Source organism: Stylophora pistillata, chromosome 3 (genome assembly GCF_964205215.1).
Source record: "Stylophora pistillata chromosome 3, jaStyPist1.2, whole genome shotgun sequence".
Taxonomy (NCBI): domain Eukaryota; kingdom Metazoa; phylum Cnidaria; class Anthozoa; order Scleractinia; family Pocilloporidae; genus Stylophora; species Stylophora pistillata.
The window spans coordinates 45,323,465-45,343,251 of NC_142521.1; the positions used below are offsets into that span (position 1 = coordinate 45,323,465).

Sequence of the window (19,787 nt, forward strand, 5' to 3'; positions counted from 1 at the left end):
GGCCGACATTTGACGCCGAAACCAATTATCATCGCCGAAAGGTACAAATTTCACAAGTACAATCAAGTGGAAGGTCAGTCAATTCGTGAATTTTTAGCTAAGTTGCAAAAATTAGCAGAAACTTGTGAGTTTGAGGTATATCGCGATGAAGCATTGAGGGATAGACTGGTGTGTGGCATTACCTCACAAACGATTCGAAGAAAATTATTAGGAGTAGCAGATTTAACACTAAAGAAAGCAGTAGATATCGCCGTTGGCATGGAGTTGACGGACAAGGAAATATTCGAGATTTCTAGTGAGCCTAAACCCGTTCGGAAGGTGGAGGTACATGATCCATGTTTTCGTTGTGGTAGGCGAAATCATTCACCTGAAAAGTGTTTTCATAAAGATTCCGAGTGTCACATATGCAAACGAAAAGGGCACATCAGTCCACAATGTCTGCAGAAGAAGTCTGCGAAATCCCCAACCCAAGGTAAACCCAAGCCACAAAAATTTAAACAGGGAAAGAAGAAGAAAAAAGATTCAAGAATTAAGTTGTTAGACACTGGAAGTGGTTCTGGTAGTGAGGCTTCTGACTCCTCACATCCTGAAAACTCCGGTGAGGTATACAACCGTGAATGGCCTATGTTTTCTGTGAGAAATTCCTCAAGAAAGAAATCGGATGAAATATTGATATCGCTTAATATCAATAATGTTCCCTGTAAATTAGAATTGGACACAGGAGCTGCAGTGACTGTGATCCCTGAAGAAATATGGCAAAACGATTTGGGCTCAGTTGCTTTGCAAAAGTCTAACGTGACTTTAAGGAGCTATTCCGGGCATTCGATACCAGTGTATGGAGAAACTGCTGTTCATGTTAAGTATGGATCTCAAGAACTTGACCTACCCATTATAGTTACTAAAGGGAAAGGTGTTGCTCTCATGGGAAGAGATTGGTTGTCCAAGATTAAGTTGAACTGGCACCGCATTAACGCTGTTCGACAAGCTAACCAAGCAGGACCCAAGTTAGAAGACGTAGTTCAACAGTACCCCAAATTGTTTGATGGTAAACTAGGTACCATTACTGGATTCACAGCTCAGCTCAAAGTGAAAGAGAATGCTACACCTCAGTATTTCGTCCGATGCCTTACGCACTCAGGGAGAAGGTGGAAAAGGAGCTGAAGCGCCTGGTGAAAGAAGGAGTATTAAAAAAGGTTGAAAGTTCGGATTGGGCCACACCAATTGTTCCCGTTCTTAAACCAGATGGAACAGTGAGAATTTGTGGCGATTTCAAACTCACCATTAACCCTTACTTAGATGTCCCAGAGTACCCTATGCCGACACCAGACGAATTATTCACAAAGTTGAATGGAGGTGAATTATTTACTAAGCTAGACCTCAGTCATGCCTACCAGCAAGTAGTCCTGGATGAGAAGTCCCAACCCTATGTCACCATTAATACCCACTTAGGTTTATACCGGTACACTAGACTACCATTTGGAGTGGCAGCTGCACCTGCAATATTCCAACAGATGATTGACAAAATGCTAGATGGCCTGGCCCAAACTGGCGGAATATTGGATGATTTGATCGTCACTGGTCAAAACGATGAGCAGCATATCGAGAACTTGCACCATACTCTCAAGAAATTTGAAGAATGTGGAGCTAAGTTTAAGGTTTCTAAGTGTGCGATTATGCAACCTAAAGTGGAATATTTTGCATTCGTGTTGGATCGGGAAGGTATACATCCTTCCCCAGCCAAAGTTCAAACAGTCCTTGAAGTTTGTGAACCTGAGAACCGAACAGAATTGCAATCATTTTTAGGTTTGGTAAACTACTCTCGCAAATTCATCCCAAACATGTCAACATTGGTCAGTCCTTTGAACCAGTTACTATCGAAGGACACACCCTGGTGTTGGAATAGGGAGTGTCAAGTATCATTTCAAGCTCTTAAAGATACTTTGGCTTCTTCAAAAGTGTTAGTTCATTACAATCCCAAGCTTGAAGTTCAGTTAGCCGTAGACGCTTCACCAGTAGGCCTGGGAGCAGTAATTTCACACATCACTGCTAATGGAACTGAGCGTCCGATTGCTTACGCCTCGCGATCTCTAACCAAATCTGAACGAAATTATTCAGTAATTGAAAAAGAAGCTCTAGCCATCATTTTCGGTATTCGCAAATTCCAGCAATTTCTGTATGGCCGCAGATTTACCCTTCTGACAGACCATCAACCCCTAACGTTATTGTTTGGTTCCAAGAAGGCGATTCCAGCCGTAGCTGCATCACGTATTCAAAGATGGGCAATCCAGCTTTCAGCTTACCAGTATGATATCAAGTACCGCAGATCAAAGCAGAATGAGAATGCAGACGCCTTATCAAGACTTCCGTGTAAAGGAACAGACGTTGACTTACACATGGACGAAGAATCTGCAGACGTCAACAGGATCCAAGTTGCTAGAGTTCCAATCAATTCTAAACGGCTTCGGGAAGATGCAGCCCGAGACCCAGTGTTATCGAGAGTCATTCACTTCACCCTTTATGGATGGCCGGACAAGTCCGAGGTTTCTGACAATTTGAAAAGCTATTTTGCTAAACGAAATGAGTTTACAGTGGAGGACGGATGTCTTTTGAGAGGAACAAGAGTCGTGATTCCAGCGAAACACCAAGAGACTGTGTTAGCAGAGTTACACCTGAGTCACCCTGGAATTGTACGAATGAAAGCATTAGCGAGACTTCATGTTTGGTGGCCGGCGTTAGACTCAGATATCGAACAGTTAGTTGGAGACTGTGAGACCTGTCAGATAACGCACAGTAAAGCGCCACTAACCTCCGATAATCCCTGGATGTGGCCGCACCGACCTTGGCAACGAGTTCATGTCGATTATTGTGGTCCATTTCTTGGTGGTTTCTTTTTGGTTGTCGTAGACGCGAAGTCTAAATGGCTAGAAGTGATACCTATGTCAAGCACAACCGCTCAAGCAACGGTGGACGCATTACGCTCACTCTTTGCTATTCATGGTTTACCCGAAGAGATTGTCTCAGATAATGGCCCTCAATTTATTGCACAAGAGTTTAAAGATTTCCTAAGATACAAACATGTGAAACAAATCCTCAGCGCGCCATACCATCCAGCATCTAATGGCGAAGCGGAGAGAGCAGTAAGAACCTTTAAACAAGCGATGAAAGCAGCTAAAAGTGAGCCAGGTACCATATCACAGAAGATTTGTTCATTCTTATTGAGCTATCGCACTACACCGCACACGGCAACAAGATGTACGCCCGCTGAATTGCTGATGAACCGAAGACTACGGACACGTCTAGATCTTTTACGACCAGATCTTCGAAAGAAAGTATCTAAACCCTCCAAGTTACAACCTACTGCGCCCAAGAGACAGCTTAGTGTCGGAGATCCAGTCTTGGTACAAGACTACAGGAAGAGTCAAGATCCTTGGGTCAAGGGAGTGGTAGTTGCCAAGTTAGGACCTGTGACTTATCGTGTACAGGTAAAGGAGTTATTTTGGAAACGAAATATCGATCAGTTGAAAGACCTCTCAGGAACGAAGATTCAACCCCATAAGCAGGAACAATCAGAGGATTGGGAAGTGAATGTACCTCAGTCTTTAGCAGCATATTCGCCAACTGAAACGCCCGTCGCCACAGTAGGACACGTTCCTTCACATAGTGAACCAACACCCAACCAGAGTCAACCTCGTGCCACGGAGGCGAAACCAGCCCCAGAACAACCAAGGGATCTTGTAAATCAAGAAGAAGCCGTTTCATACAAGAAGTCTGATCGACGTGACCAGACTGTTTTTCCAGAGAGACGCTACCCAGTTCGTGACCGAAGACCGCCTAAGCGCCTTATTGAACAAGTTCCTTAGTGAGCTTGAGACTGTCTACAGGAACTCTGACGTTTTATTATTTTAGTGTTCGTTGATACTTTTCCTAAGGAAGGGAGGAATGTTACGACGTATGCTAGCACGTGACTCGCCTCGTGCGTTGTGTTGTTTAGTACATCCGCCATTAAACTAGTTGAGTTAATATTATTGCAATTGACTCTATTCTCGTCTCTCCAAACACTACAGTCAACGCACGTTCAAAGACTGTAGAGGACTATATATAAACATGCGTAGTATGTATTGGAATTCGTAAAATTATGTTAGTTAATAACACAACATAAACTTGTGCAGCATATTACTCCCATGCGAATACTACTCAGTCGATTGATCGCCAAAACTGTTCAGCTAAGCCTTTTGGGCCGGGAGGGAAATAGTTATTTTTACAGTTGTTTAAAAGCAGTGTTAATAAGCTAGTGCAGTTTCCGAATTATATCACGATTTTACATGCATGTATGTACAAAGGCAGGAATTATTTGTTACGTACCTCTGTCTGGTGAAGATCCCTACAAAATTTTTCGAGATGAAAATCCTCCAATATACTAAGTAACGACAAATAATCTGTTTACGTCGGGAAACTTTCTTCATATCGAAACATTCCTTGATTTAGTATACCTTCGAAAAGCAATGCCATGATTGTTTAAACGTACGACGCTGAAACTTAAGAGCTCTTTATTAATAAAGTTAGCAATTACAGATACTTAACTATAAGGCCTCGCTGGGGGTCACGATCTCGTTTTTGAGCCATTCCTTAATTCACGCGAGTGCCTTCTCGGAGAGATTCATAAGTTAGTTATGATGAGAGCTCAAAATCTTCAATAACAAAGTCATCTTTATCAACATTATTGGATCCAATGTTGCCGTTGTTGATTTAACCGTTACCTTAAGAAGTGTACCCAGTGTTTCTCCTTAATGAATCTGACGGAGACCAAAAAACATTCACGTGGAGATGAGAACCGAAAAACCATCACATCTGCGACATCGTAGATAGATATCTTCGATTTTGTTAAATGACTGACACGAACAACAATTGTCTGTCAAGAAAAAGAACTTCTCACTTCTTTATGAAGAATCGGTTTAAGTACACCTGTAATACAAAACCATAGCAACTAGCAAGGCGAGGATTAATCCTCAACCCAAACGAGGCATATTCATATCAAGCGGTGTCTTTTCCTTAAAGGAACGGTACTTACATTTGAGCAAAAAAGTCTATCAAGATAGCTACGAAGCTGCGTGGTTAAATAGAAATTTCAAAATTGAGACATTCCTTCTCTTCCGATAGATTTGACATTAATTTGAGGGTAACCGAAATGAACATTTTTGTTGATCTTTCAAAACTTAATGGAGTATGATGCAATAAATTATTAATCCAGGCTCTGTAAACAATAATAGTACTCGGACTGATGAGGTTTTTCCTTGTTATTGCTCAGCTGATTTGTCCGTATCTGATCATAAATTTTCAGTCCAAATTTATTTACACACCAACAGTAGAGTACCCTGACAGCAAGAAATGCGACAAAAAAATACGAACGACCGCTGTTGCCATGCGTTACTTCATTATTCACTGATGTCCCGCTAAAATAACTGTGAAATCAAACAGGTGACATCAAAGGAGTTAAAGTTGCCAGCAGATTATCTGTGCAAACAAAACTGGAATAAAGTAATACTTTTCGGTTACAACTTGTTTCTCCAATATTTTTTTGGCGTCGTACCTTTTCTGCGTAACACAGGCGCAGTAGTAGAACATGAACTAAATTAGAGAACGGACTACAGCGATTTAATTTCAATTCGATTTTAGCGGTAGTACAAGGTGGCCAAACTGCCGTTCTTAATGCAACATCTAGCTTAAAAACGAAAGTAGTCTCTTTCACGTATTTTTTCTTTTAAATTGGTACCAAAATTTAAAGAGGTGAAGGACACAAGGACAGTCGATCCAATTGAATCGATCCAATTGAAAGCAAGTTATCTTCAAATAAATTTTAAGCTAAATCTATTCCAATACTGTTAATTTAAATATGCAATTGTTATCATATGACGCTCGAGGGAAGTTAGAAAGCTTCTTCTAGGGAGAAAAAAGAATGTTGTTAATCATGTGCTTGGTCCTGACGAGGTATAAAACCCTTTCCGGTTAATAGATTTTTGTTCAAAAGCACAAATCTCTTTATTTTGCAGCTGGTCGAGCAAGGCGAGGGGGGGGGGGGGGGAATCTGGAAGGTGAAGATCCTTTTCCGTCACAGTATTAGTTTACCTCCAACAGTGAGTTCAAAGAACGGTTTGCTTAACAGGTGAGATCATTTTTCAATTTTTTAGGCGTAGGCGCGCGAGACGAACGCGAAGAAAGTGCGAGGATTGATGTGGAGACATTTCGTGATGACTAAGGTTCGTTATGAATGATGGTTAGTTGGTCTTGTAAATGGCGTGCTTGCATCAGGAAAAGAGAAATAAAGTGTGATCTGGAGTTATCCTTCGTTTAATTAATCGGCCATCACCTGGGGTGAGATAAGAGCAGGAGGCAGAGCTCCTCATGCCTTTCTCGCACTTTGTGTGCCCGCCTGAAAATCGCCTGACGCCTGTAGCACCGGCTGTAAGAGATGGTCTCTGTAGTTCCACCAGAGTTAGTAGAGTTGATAGTGGTCACCTTTGTTTACTTCGGTTTTAAAATGGATGCAGACACGATGAAATTTGAAAAAAAAAAAAAAAAAACAGATAAATCAACAACTTCACAAACTGAGGTTTGAATTTGTGATCGATTTTAAAGTTTAATCATTTCAAATGTACATTTCACTTTCCAATAATGTAAAATTAAAATGATGTGTTTCACATTTCAGAAATGGTTTATGTTTTAGACACAGTCCAAAACATTTTTAGCAATATGTTTAAAGATTTTGAAGTGGGATATCGATCGGATTTATAGGGTTTCGAGCCCTTCGGAAAATTATTTGTAATATGCCTGTTCTTACTTCAGGCATCCGCATGGCGTAGATTATAGGATTTATTAAAGAGTTGGCCGCTACTATTGTTATCATAGCTATCTTAAAATGGACCAATGACTGATTGTAAAGAAGGTTGGAATTGAAAGTCCAAGCACCCCAGTATAGTACTATCAGTGGGAACGTTATTAACGATCCAAGGGAAACAAGACATAAGGCATTCGTCAGTTTTCTTTCCCTCTGGCCGGCTGCACCATGGTGTTGAGGATGACGACTACAATGGACTTTAAGATAGATAGAAATATAACTTACAACGACGACAAGAAGAAGGGAAAAATAATATGTGAAAAAAATTAGATTATAATAGGCGACGATGTGAGTCAAGGGCCGTACCGTTATTGCTATAGTGTTCATGACAGCAGACATCAACCAAATTATAGTTATCATCACTCCATAAACCCATTTCTTGATGAAGCGATGCTTGAAAGGACGAAATGTAGCGTGTGCTCGATCCAATGAAATAACAGCGAGACTAAGAAGGGAAGTTTGATAGACTTGTAAGCCTAAAATAGTTTCAACCATACGTAACCAAGACCTACGTATACTATACTCCCATAGATCACAGTAATAGCTCCCAAACCATTTAATCCACAGAGGCCCAGTCACTACTCCAACCAAGAGATCAGTTATGGCCAGATGAATGATCAAGTATTTACTTTGGCGCTGAAGCTGGCACTGCTTCACAAATACAATAATGGTGATGATATTAAGGATAACTATGGCCAGACATTCAATGCTATACACAACAAGCCATGGGATACATTGTGATGCAGCGAGCTTCCAAGATCGAGACCCGATAGTCACCATTGAGTTCCACTAGCTTGAGTCAAAGATCTAAATAGGGGTTGAAAACGTTCAACTTTTATCAAAAAATAAACAGCAATGTTTCGGGTGTCGTCTAGTAGGGTTTTTTCGTGAGTTTACGAATTTACCTATGGGCATCATACGTGACTAGCTGCGAGTTTTGGGGGAATTCATACAAAAAGAAGACGGCGATGCCGTTAAAACCGCAAAGGCACGACAAGTAGTTTCTTAAATAATTCCTTCCCACGATTCTTCCACATCAGCCGTTAATTTTTTTGGCTCGGATCGTCTGCCGCAGGATAAAAAATGTCCACATCATACGTACCCCAATAACAAAAACGTGGATACCAGAGCTAAAAAATCATCACAAGTACCGCATCGTAGGAATCCTCTATTTAGAAATACAACTGATGCCAACAACAATCGTCTTGCAAGGAAAGAATCCTCTAACCTTTGTATCAAGGATCCAAATACATGCGCCTGTCAGACAAACCACAGCGATATCCAGGTGAAGATCAATTCTCACTCCAAACACTGGATAATTGATGTCAAGTGGTCGCATTGTCTAAATGAATGATAAAAAGCTTTTGCTACTTAATTTTGAACCATAAAGTAAATCAAGAAAGCCACTGAAATTGTCTGGTCAACTGGAAATGTCAAAACCGAGACATCTCTGTCACCTCCAATAGATTTGACGTCCATTGGGTAGATAAAATGAAAATTATATTTATCTTTCAATGCGCGCCAGAATAAAGTGTTTAAAATGAAGAATATTTTCTACCTATAAATGTTCTTTTTCGCCGCGATAACTTAATTAGTTGTTTTGTTATCTGATGAAGTTACAAAAATAATATTTTTCTACAACGGTACGTGAACATTCAATCCGACTCGTGAGTTACATACCAACAGTAGAATGCCTCGACATAGTACAACAAAAAAGAAAACTCTTGTCATGCATCATTTCATGGTTTGCCGATATCCTGTAAAAATAGTCTGGAATTATACGGGCGAGTTTTCAGGGGTTTCAAATTTTTTCCACATCACCCTGGCAAACAAAACTTTAACTTATCAATACCTTTCAGGTTACACTTATTTCCGCTTAATTCAAGCATAGTTAAATTTACAGCCCTTACTTTTTTCGCTCACAAAACCGTCATAAAAAATAAATGCTGTAATTTGGGTATGGACAACGAGCATTTTACTGCCACCTATTTTTAGGTTAGTTAAAGGTGGCCAAAGTTGCCGTTATTAAAGCAAAAACTGCCTTTTAATTTCTACCAATTATTATGGAGGCTGCGAAAGGAAACAAAGACAGCTATATAATTGAATGAGTCTGTCGGAAAGCACTTTAAGAAATCAACACTTTTTCGACTGAGCTAAATCTATTCCAACACGGTTGACTGAAAAAGTGCAATTACCATGATATGTGGAACGAAGTGCGCTCGAGTAAAAAATTTGGGACTAACCGACGAGAGAAAGTTTCCTGAAATTTTTAAAAAAACAAATACTTTTTTTCTTTATTATTGAGCTGCTCTGGCATCGCGGCTTGGAGAAGCTGAGGGATGAACCTTCTCCCTTTCAGTATTAGATCAACGCCAACAGAGAGTTCATAGCCCAGCCTGCTAAACAGGTGCCGTTATTTTGCCTTTTTAGACCGAGGCAAGTGCGAGAGCAATGCGCGGTAAATGCGCGGGTTGAGACACACCCAAGTGGAAGAGCTCCTCGTTTTGCGTATGGCTAGCACCTCGCGCTCCCCTTGCGCTTCCTCCGCTCACATAAAACACACACAAAAAGACGCCTGTGTCACAGGCTGGTGAGATCATCTCCATAGTTCCATCAGAGTTTGTGGAGTTAGTTAGTAGACCCCCTCTACTAACTCTAGTCCCATGACGGATGCAGGTGCGGTGGACACTCGGTTATTTTGTCCAGCCAAAAATGCTTGAAAAATAATTATATCTCGGCAAAGTAAGTTTTTAGTATTTACATAGTTACATAGTAAGCTGGATTATACGCACATTTTGACTGAAAGACGGACACATAGATGACGTCTTCATTAACAACATTCTACCTCTCTATTATATCAGATGAATAGATTCCATTTTTCCGTGTGTCTCCTCGTCAATAGATCACAATTGACGTCAAAATTTAGCAACAGCGTCACGTCATTGCCACACTGGGTTGCATCTCTTGTATTAAAAATGTTTACCGCATCAAATTATCAAGACCAAAACCTGGAGGAGAACTTTTATTTCAGTTTCCAAATCATTAATTCAGTCTTATGCATAAATAGTAGATCTCTCTATCTCTCTCTCTCTCTCTCTCTCTCTCTCTCTCTCTCTCTCTCTCTCTCTCTCTCTCTCTCTCTCTCCCTCTCTCTCTCTCCAACTATGGTTCTTCACAGACTGATGTTAAAAAGCAAAGAAAACATTATAGACGAACTTCAATATCTAATTCAACCTTTTAAATCGTTAAGCCAGTTTGACCAACCATAAATCAGTTTTCTAATCTCAGGTATAGAACTCGAGAAAGGAAAAATCGTTTGCTTTTCCTCTAAACTATAACCTCTTAACAACCTAAACATTGTGAACAGGTCTATCGACCCTATCTGTAGGTTTGACAAGTCTGCAGAATATTATTTGTAATATACCTGCTCTCGCGTCTGGCATCCGTATGGCGTAAATTGCAGGATTTATCAGCGCGTTCGTTAAGAATAACAAATCGGTAACGATGAGGTGGAAGTTCAAGGTTGATCGCCTAGAGAGGCTCTGAAGGAAACGGAAATCAAACACGAATAAGCTTATGCGTATGATCGTTGGCAGAATGGTTAATAATGATCCTAAGGTGACAAGAAACAATGTACTCGTCAGTTTTCTTTCTCTCAGGCCGGCTGCACCATGGTGTTGAGGAAGACGGCTGAAACACGGACTTTGATGCAAATAGAAATATAGGAGATACAATGAATATATGAAGTTCATATATTTTGAACTGCGGTATTAGATACGTATGATGCACGATCCTCGCAGTAAATAGCGCTGTTTATGCAATAGCGAAAATCAGACCTAAAAAAAAAAATCAGGCCTGTACGGGACTCGAACCACTGACCTCTGCGATACTAGTGCAGCGCTCTACCAATTGAGCTAACAAGCCAACTGGGAGCAGGCCGTTAAGTTGATTCCTAATAAACCCGTGAAAGTGATAAATGAGATACAATGAATATATAAAGTTCATATATTTTGAACTGCGGTATTAGATACGTATGATGCACGATCCTCGCAGTAGATAGCGCTATTTATGCAATAACGAAATTCAGACCTGAAAAAAAAAAAAAAAAAAAAAATTAGGCCTGTACCGAATCTGAGGTCAGTGGTTCGAGTCCCGTACAGGCCTGATTTTTTTCATGTCTGATTTTCGCTATTGCATAAATAGCGCTATCTACTGCGAGGATCGTGCATCATACGTATCTAATACCGCAGTTCAAAATATATCAACTTCATATATTTCATTGTATCTCATTTATCACTTTCAAGGGTTTATTACGAATCAACTTAACGGACTGCTCCCAGTTGGCTTGTTAGCTCAATTGGTAGAGCGCTGCACCAGTATCGCAGAGGTCAGTGGTTCGAGTCCCGCACAGGCCTGATTTTTTTCAGGTCTGATTTTCGCTATCGCATAAATAGCGCTATCTACTGCGAGGATCGTGCATCATGCGTATCTAATATCGCAGTTCAAAATATATCAACTTCATATATTTCATTGTATCTCATTTATCACTTTCACGGGTTTATTACGAATCAACATAACGACCTGCTCCCAGTTGGCTTGTTAGCTCAATCGGTAGAGCGCTGCACTAGTATCGCAGAGGTCAGTGGTTCGAGTCCTGTATAGGCCTGATTTTTTTCAGGTCTGATTTTCGCTATCGCATAAATAGCGCTATCTACTGAGAGGATCGTGCATCATACGTATCTAATACCGCAGTTCAAAATATATGAACTTCATATAATCATTGTATCTCATTTATCACTTTCACGGGTTTATTAGGAATCAACTTAACGGCCTGCTCCCAGTTGGCTTGTTAGCTCAATTGGTAGAGCGCTGCACTAGTATCTCAGAGGTCAGTGGTTCGATTCCCGTACAGGCCTGATTTTTTTCAGGTCTGATTTTCGCTATTGCATAAATAGCGCTATCTACTGCGAGGATCGTGCATCATACAGAAATATAGGAATTGCAAATCGCGGAAAGAATAAAAGCAAAGTATGACAATACGAAGATGCTTGTTTCATCGAAGTCAGGAAATTTGCAAGATAACAGCGTTATTTTCGGCATCATTCTCAGAAAAAGCACCACAAGAACCAAGCTTAAGAAAGCACTTAAATAAAGTTAAAAAAGTGTGTCAACGAGTGTAATCATGATACATTTGGGATTTAGGTAAAGTAAAGAATGATGAGTTACAAAAGAAACTCTGTGATTCCGTAAACTTTGCCAAGGAATATTTAGCAAAGTCATCACGATGGTCGAGTATTTATATTTTTCATTTAAAGACGGTGACACTCATTGACGTCATGGGCATCATGCAAAAATACTTCACAATATATTGAAGCTGTGTCTAAGAATGGAACCGGAAAGTAGTATCCGATCTGAAATGCTACTCAAAACGGTTGACCATAAAAGGACCTTAGGATCAAATAAAGTAAACATGATTTAAGAATTAACGATGGCATTTCGTCGTCATTGTTTATCGGACTTGGAAGATTTGAACTGCAAACTGTTTTCCTTGAGATATTCTGTGACTCTTAAGATCAAAATCGAGGGACACTTATGTTTTAGAAATAAACGAACCAAAGATCTGTTTTTTGATTTCGGCTACAGACTCCTAGTAACTTATCCGGTGTTCTATCCGTTTTCCCTTGCAGCGCTCTAGCTGCGATTAGTCAGAAAAACTCGCGCCAACCTCTCGACCGATCAGATGCCAAAATTATATTACAAAAGGGTAACCGTCAAATGGCCAAAATATCAAACGTCAACCGTCAAAGACGCAATATTTTTACTATCAACCGTCAAATATAAAGCAAGCCAATGTTAGCCTAGTCTCCTTCGCAGCCGCTCGGGCCGGAGTCACGCAACGCTCCCCGTCTCCACGCGTGGGGACGGGGAGCGTTGCGTGACTCCGGCCCGAGCGGCTGCGAAGGAGACTAATGTTAGCCGTCAAATGTCTCAGATATCCTTAATTAAGAACTGCTTTAATTGGGGTCAAATTCTGTTGTTCGTAAATAAAAGTTTTTATACATCACAAAAATACATTTATGTAAGTCCTTTAACTTCTAATCGCGAGTAAAACTGGTTAGCGACAGAATTGGCTTCCGGTGTGGAAACACTTCACCTGTGTCGTAAAACGTCAGTCATTTTTTAAGAATAGGTGTTTTGAACTAACAGTTCTTTACAAACGCGTCGTTATGAAAAATTACGGCCAAATTCGAGTGTTTGGTTCGTTTTAGAAACGACTTTCCCAGAAATTAACTGACAATCATCAAATGACCTAAAATTTAACCGTCAACCGTCAAAAGGGCTTATTTTAAACCGTCGACCGTCACTGAACGTGATGCCCCCTCCCCCATCGAGATCCACCCACAACGAATCGCACCATAGTCACTCAAAATTGCACACAATACAAGGAGTCTACTACTTTTTATGACAAATTGTATTCCATTCGCTCTGACGCTCGAAAAGTCAGCTTAGAATCTCTTTGCGGTGGCCAATTTACTTTAGCAACTCTCATGATAAAACCGAATCGTTATATTATTATTATTACACTCTACTATGAAACACGTACACATGCATACACTTCTCTCGTCATAAGAGAACTTCATATAAACCATATTCTGCGATTTTTTTGCTCCAATGGGCATCTCAACCCACACACCCCCACCCCCTCAAATTGAAATTTTAAAATAAATTTACGCGTGCACTTAGAAGAACCATATTAGGTTGTATAAGGAATGATAGGACTTTTTCATCTAATTATTTTAAATCATGCTGTATTTTCGAAACAGGTGAATAAATTAAATATTTTGAAGAGGCAAAACATCCTTACGAGGGCGCTTTGAACTCGTGCGGAATATTATCCTTAAAATTCCTGCCCTCAAGTCCGGCATTCGTATGGCGTAGATTACGGGATTTATTAGCGAGTTGGTCAACAAGAAAGCAACGGTTATAAGAAGAAAGTCCATCGCTGATCGCTTTGAAAGGCTCGTGAAGAACTGGAAGTCAAAAACAATGATACTTAATCTTATGATGGTGGGCAAAATTGTTAATAACGATGCAACAGTGACAAGAAACAAAGTGCTCGTCAGTTTTCTTTCTCTCATACCGGCTGCACCGTGCTGTTGAGGATGACGACTGAAACGAACTTTGACATATATAGAAATGTAGGAAAGACAAATCACAGAAAGTTGAACAGCAAAGTATGAAAGTAACATAATAAAATCGAAATCAAAGCTGGAATTGCGCCCCATCCGGCTCCCTATTTGTGCTCCTCTTAATGCTAAAGGTACAACCCATATAACAGCTATTAACAGTCCATAAACCCAGTTTTTTACAAAGCGATGCCTGAATGGAAAAAAAGTGGCGTGAACTCTTTCTAGAGAAATAACGGAGAGATTAAAAAGAGACACAAATAAGAATATCGACTCGAAAACTTTTTGTATTCGTATCCATGATTCTTCATCAGTCGAGCTGTTGTCGCCCCACAGATTACACCAGGTGTCTCCCAATCTGGCAATCCAAGCAGGTCCTGCAACTCCGACCAAAAGATCGACTACAGCCAGGTGGATGATCAAGAATGTACTTCGCCGCTGTAGCCGACGCTGCTTCACAAATACAATAATGGTGACGACGTTAAGAATAATTATGGCCAAAGACTCGATGCTGGTTACAACAAGCCAAGGGATACATTGTGATGCTGGGGCTCTCCTCCAGACTTCATGGCTGACGTTATTATGAGTATTGTCGCTGGTGTCCAAAGTCATTGTGTTCCACCAGTAGGATACTTGTAGCGCGTTTACCAAATCCCCTGAGCATAAAAGAAACAAACAGCTTAGTATACAGGTAAAAAGAAAGTGAGAATTTGCTTTCTTTCCAACCTATTGACATGGTCATACACAATCACAATCATGTCATGATGTAATGATCGGCTTGTCTGCTGCTTTTACGACGCGATTCCGCATTTGAAATGAAGAAAAACGATAGTTCAATTTTAGTCCTCGCAATTCTCCATAACATGAAATTGAGTTATATTTTTTGTTTTAGTTTTGTTTTTGTTTAAATTTCCAGTTTACCTCAGTGAGGACTAGGTGACAGTAACTTGAAATTGTTGGCGTGCAGGGAACTGTTAGATAAAGATGAAAAAGCATATTGGAAATTCTGTATCAAACAGCTCCAGTTCAAGCCACTTTGACCCCAAGGGGGTCTGGTATCTACTGAGCTTCTCGTAACAGTATCACCCCTTGTAAGCGTTACCACTGCGTTACGTATGACGTCACTGTGCGTGCGCAGTCAAGTGTAGAAAATAGTATGATCCGTGCGAGCGGTGCTCGAGCTTTATGTTAGCACTAAGTTATTTTGTAAGATTTCTGGTACCTTCATCGTTGTTCACCCAGAGTTGGGATAGAGGTACGTAGTAGTTGTTGTTTTCGTTTTCGTTGTTATTAGGTTCGTTGATTGTCTGTCGCCTCAAAATAGTTTGTAGTTTCATGTTGTTTATCGTCGTTTGCAATCCCTCGGTATTCGAGTATGATGTCAGTCGGTCATTGTATCCTTCGTTTCAGTTTTTACGTATTGGATCATTAAAGTTACCATATTTGTGTACTCGTCGTGGTTTATTGATGACTCCGATTCAGTCTGAAAATCTATGGCCGTAACACCCCTGAATCACACGTTAAGGTCACGAGAATAACGGAAATGATCATCAACAAAAGAACAAGAACCAAAACACCAACTTCTATCATTTAGCATGTAGTCAATTATCGGGTAATAAAGATTTCTGATTTACTTCACTTCTTCTAAAGAAAGTCTTTTGTAAGAAAACTACAAATCCTTTTTCCTTATTCAGCAAACGGAGTTACGGAAACTGAAGCTATAGCTCTTTTTCTTGCAGGATACTCAGAATTTTGTTTCATTCACCATACTTAAATTTCTTTATTAATTTAACGGAACTCAAATGAATGTGACTTTTTGAAAGTACTGTTCTTTTCTATTTCGATACCGTATACATTCTTCACACGTACGTTTCGTGCTGACAAGAAGAATTTGCTTAACAATGCAAGCAAAAGCTTACGAATTAAAATTTGTGATAGACATTTGGTGTCTGTCGTCTTAAGAACCTTATAGTAGTCTAGCTTAAAACAACAACAAGAATACCACTTCAATTTTTAGTCACCATTTCGGTGTATAGTAAATGTAATTTTCTTTTACCAGCTCGCTCGAAAGCCGGTTTTATTTCCCTCGTCCCACACTCGAGACAAGACGAAAACATCTTTCTTCAACCATAACGTACGTTTTTAACGTTAAGCGCAACAAGAAAGTAAACCTTTATGGTCAGACCAGAACTGTATGAAGAGGATTTTGGATCGTATCATTATAAACGTAATGTTACCTGAAATGCAGACAGTGCGCTGTGTTTAAGGTCCAACAACAAGAAATCAATTATTCCCAAATTATGAAAACCTGCTTTGCATCACGTAACTAAAATAATAATAAGTTTGTTCCGATTGGTGAAATAAATTATTTCCAAAAGTGGAAATGCTCTGAACTGGTCAAACACTGATATTTCCTTCCGCAGTGGAGCGTAGGAAGTTGAGACAGACCCAATATATATTTGAGCGGGCTGCGTCTAAAAATATACTGACCGTGAGGTAGCATTCCTGCTATTGAGAATTTGGCACTGATAATTTATAATTTTTGTTGCATCTTATAGATCTAATATCTTGTCTAAAAAGGAAATGCAGCGAAAGATAGTATGACAAAAAAGAGGTACCAGAAAGACTTTTAAAAGCAGTTTTTTTGGGGCGTTTTGATTGCCTCGATGTTGATCTAAGGGTGTTTTTGGATTAAAACTTGGAAACACGCGCGGATTTCAGATTTTGCAAAGAAAAAAAAACAAACAAACAAAAAACAAAAAAAAGAAGGATTTCGTCGGTGTAAAATCTGTCCTCAAAGTAAATTTCAGTTCAAATATTTTCTGAAAAGAGTTGCATTCTAAGTACGTTAGTAAGGGGAGTTGTGCGCTGGGATTTGCCTAGCATGCCATCAGGCCTTCTCTATCGTTGGGGAGAACGATAGGGATACAGTAAAAGGAAAGAACGCCCGATCACAGGTTAGAGTTCGCCAGGTCAGCTGGTTTGTTTACATCCCCATTTCCACCTAAAAAGGTTCAGTTTGGTGGTTACAATTGTGCAATTTTTCCACACAGCTGAGTTCGTGAAGGGATGCCCGAACAGAGCAAATTTAACCAGATCTGAACACAAAAGCCGAATGCGTCTATCGAAGGATAAGAATGATGGCCAAAGAAGTGCCAAATTGATTACAACACTGGTGATCATAGCTAGTGAGATCATGCGATTGTATTGTAGGAGCCAAATGAAGCCAGAATACATAAAATTTGACAGGTATTCATTTTGGAAATGTGACTTACTTTTGTTGTTGGCTCCGGGGATGAACCATACTCCAAACGAGTCCAATAAAAGCGCAATTTTAGGTTCATCCTGTCAAAATATTCCTGTTACAGCTCATTGCTTTCGTGCGCAAGTAAACCAAGAGTATGCGTGTTAGTGACGTAAAGGAAACTTAAGGGATCAGCTCATTGCGAGCGGATATACAATATCAGGCAAACGTAACATTAAAACAAAGTAACATTGTTCGATGCATGTGTATCTGTTGGACATTGGACAATGGGCAAAACTGGTAAAATTTCTAAATTTTTGGCCGGTAAACAGTTAACATCAACGTTTGATCGTTTAAATTTTTTAAAAAAAATGTAAGTCGCCGTAAACAGCTGATCATGAATATTTCGTTTACCCGAACCGCTTGAATGCATAGCGAAGTGGCACACGAGGACGGACAACTTCGCGCGAAGAAAGACATACTCAATAAAAAATCTAAAAAGTTGAATAAAAAACGTGTCGGTCTGAGACCTTCATCAGTTGTAATGCAATAACTTACAAACTCCTTAAATAGGTTTACAAAGAGGGCGTGATGACACGTATTAACAAAAACAGTAATAACTACGCGAAAAATTATCGCAATCTACGAGAAAAACAAACACAGAAATTAAAAAATTGTCGCATCCACTGAAAATGTTAAGGAACTAGCGTTGAAATAAGGCGAGAATTGTACCAAAATTCCCAATCAAAACTGAGACCGGGACCTTTGATGCCCGCCCTATTTGAAAAAATTTTCCACATTAATCATAGTTTATTCTTTTTTTGGAGTGAAATTCCCGGCGCTTATTCAAGCCGAAAGGTGCCAGAGAGAACAACTGTGCGCTCCAATATGCTTCTTTGGTAATTAAAAGTTTCTCGATGTTACCTGAATTGTTTACGGTCGCCTGCACTTGATAAATGCATTGGAATGAGAAATCGCTTAGATCATGTGGTGTTTTTTTTGTTGAAATCACAGGCGACCCAAGCTCTCTTTAAGAACCACACAAGGAACACAATTTGCATATCGATTTAGAAGGATTTTCATGTGATTTTCTACAAGATATCCATGGAGATATATAGTTAAAAGTGAAAAATTTTAAATAAAAATGGCTTACCTCATTCCATAAGTGTGTTGTTTGCTCCTGATGTCGTTATTTTACCGATTTAACTTGATTTAAGCGGGTTTTTTTAATTCTAATCCTGGTTTTCTCTTCTTAAAGAGAAGACAAGGTCAAACACTTGCCTTCTCTTTGAGAAGAGAAAACCAGGATTAAAAAAGAAAAACGCTTAAATCAAGTTAAATCGGTAAAATAACGACACCAGGAGCAAACAACACACGTATGGAATAAGGTAAGCCATTTTTATTTAATATTTTCACTTTTAACTATCTCCATGGATATCTTGTAGAAAATCCCATACAAATCTTTATAAATCGATATATATGCAAATTGTGTTCCATGTGTGGTTCTTTAAGAGAGCTTGAGCCGCCTGTGGTTGAAATGTAGTGCTACTTCACAGGTTTTTTTCTAAGTGACCATAGCAGACTTTTGCTTGCGAAATCTAACTCTAAAGTCATTTGTTCGTGAAGTCATTTTCGGCCTTCTGGGCCTCATCAGTGCAGTTTTTTTTTTTGTTTTTCAGGCGCCCCCGGCCACGGACCCATTAGTGCAATGGTCAGTGCTGCAACGGCCGGACGACATATATACTTAACGGAACCGGAGTGCAATGGTTCCGCCGAGTAACGCCTGAAGGAGGGTACACCAGTACGCCAAAATCGCCCAGGAATCGAACCTGGCCCCCCGGAAGCGCTCCCCGCCTAACGGGGCACCTGAACAGTCGGGGTGTGCAAGGACTGCTGTTGGGTAACGAGTCCCATAATGCAGAGAATTTTTTGTGGTATCGTCTAAGCCATGCCAGAGTGCTCAAACTAGAGTACACTAGCGAGCATGCGCAATTGCAGAGCAATGACTCATCCTAGTTAGAGTGCTCAATTTGGACATGAAAGCAAAGCTTTGTATGCCAAAGAGCTAATATATATTTATATATTAATATAATATATATATATATATATATTAAGCGGTCAGTTGTCAAAGACCCGAATTTATTTCCTATTAAACACTTTATTTTTACCTTCATTAAGCAGTCACCTATATTTAGCGGTCACTATCGCGGTCACGGTCACGGTCACGGTCGCCCTTCACTGATTACCCCAACGGCCTGTTTGTATCGTCTTCCACTGGTATTGAACGGTCACTTAAAATGAAACAACTCAAATAAAACTAAGAACAGGCTTTCAAGCATATTTGATCCATGTCCATCTTCCGAATTTAAGGCTAGCAGTATTTTTAAGCGAGTTTTTTTTTTGGAATTGCAGACTGTGGACGCGCGGAATCTATGGAACTTGTGGAACCTACCAAGAAACATAT

The 19,787-nt window shown here is 39.9% G+C and overlaps 3 protein-coding genes and 1 long non-coding RNA gene across 5 annotated transcripts in view; 2 read left to right on the forward strand and 2 right to left on the reverse strand.

The window, feature by feature from the left end:
• LOC148736374 (uncharacterized) overlaps positions 1–1,161 on the forward strand; it is a 1,458-nt gene extending 297 nt beyond the window's left edge. The window contains exon 1 of the mRNA XM_088753062.1: positions 1–1,161. This exon is cut by the window's left edge and continues 297 nt beyond it. Coding sequence (XP_088609188.1) covers positions 1–1,161 — 1,161 coding nt within the window.
• A 5,543-nt stretch (positions 1,162–6,704) lies between these two features.
• On the reverse strand, positions 6,705–8,298 carry LOC148736375 (histamine H2 receptor-like). Its single transcript, XM_088755166.1, has one exon. It carries the CDS (start codon positions 7,670–7,672, stop codon positions 6,752–6,754), a length of 921 nt encoding a protein of 306 aa, XP_088611292.1. The 5' UTR covers positions 7,673–8,298; the 3' UTR covers positions 6,705–6,751.
• Positions 8,299–13,336: 5,038 nt separating this feature from the next.
• On the reverse strand, positions 13,337–17,496 carry LOC111333446 (sphingosine 1-phosphate receptor 2-like). 2 transcript variants are annotated; one of them, XM_022939016.2, is made up of 2 exons: positions 17,355–17,496; positions 13,337–14,735 (listed from the first exon to the last, which is right to left on the reverse strand). In XM_022939016.2, exon 2 carries the CDS (start codon positions 14,689–14,691, stop codon positions 13,726–13,728), a length of 966 nt encoding a protein of 321 aa, XP_022794751.2. In that variant the 5' UTR covers positions 14,692–14,735; positions 17,355–17,496; the 3' UTR covers positions 13,337–13,725. The 2 variants fall into 2 exon arrangements, with proteins under 2 accessions (XP_022794751.2, XP_088611257.1); XM_088755131.1 differs by lacking the exon at positions 17,355–17,496 and adding an exon at positions 16,317–16,425.
• On the forward strand, positions 15,089–19,496 carry LOC148736376 (uncharacterized). The gene is made up of 2 exons (XR_015999307.1): positions 15,089–15,334; positions 19,003–19,496. It is a non-coding gene; the product is annotated as an uncharacterized LOC148736376 (long non-coding RNA).
• The last annotated feature ends 291 nt before the right edge of the window (positions 19,497–19,787 follow it).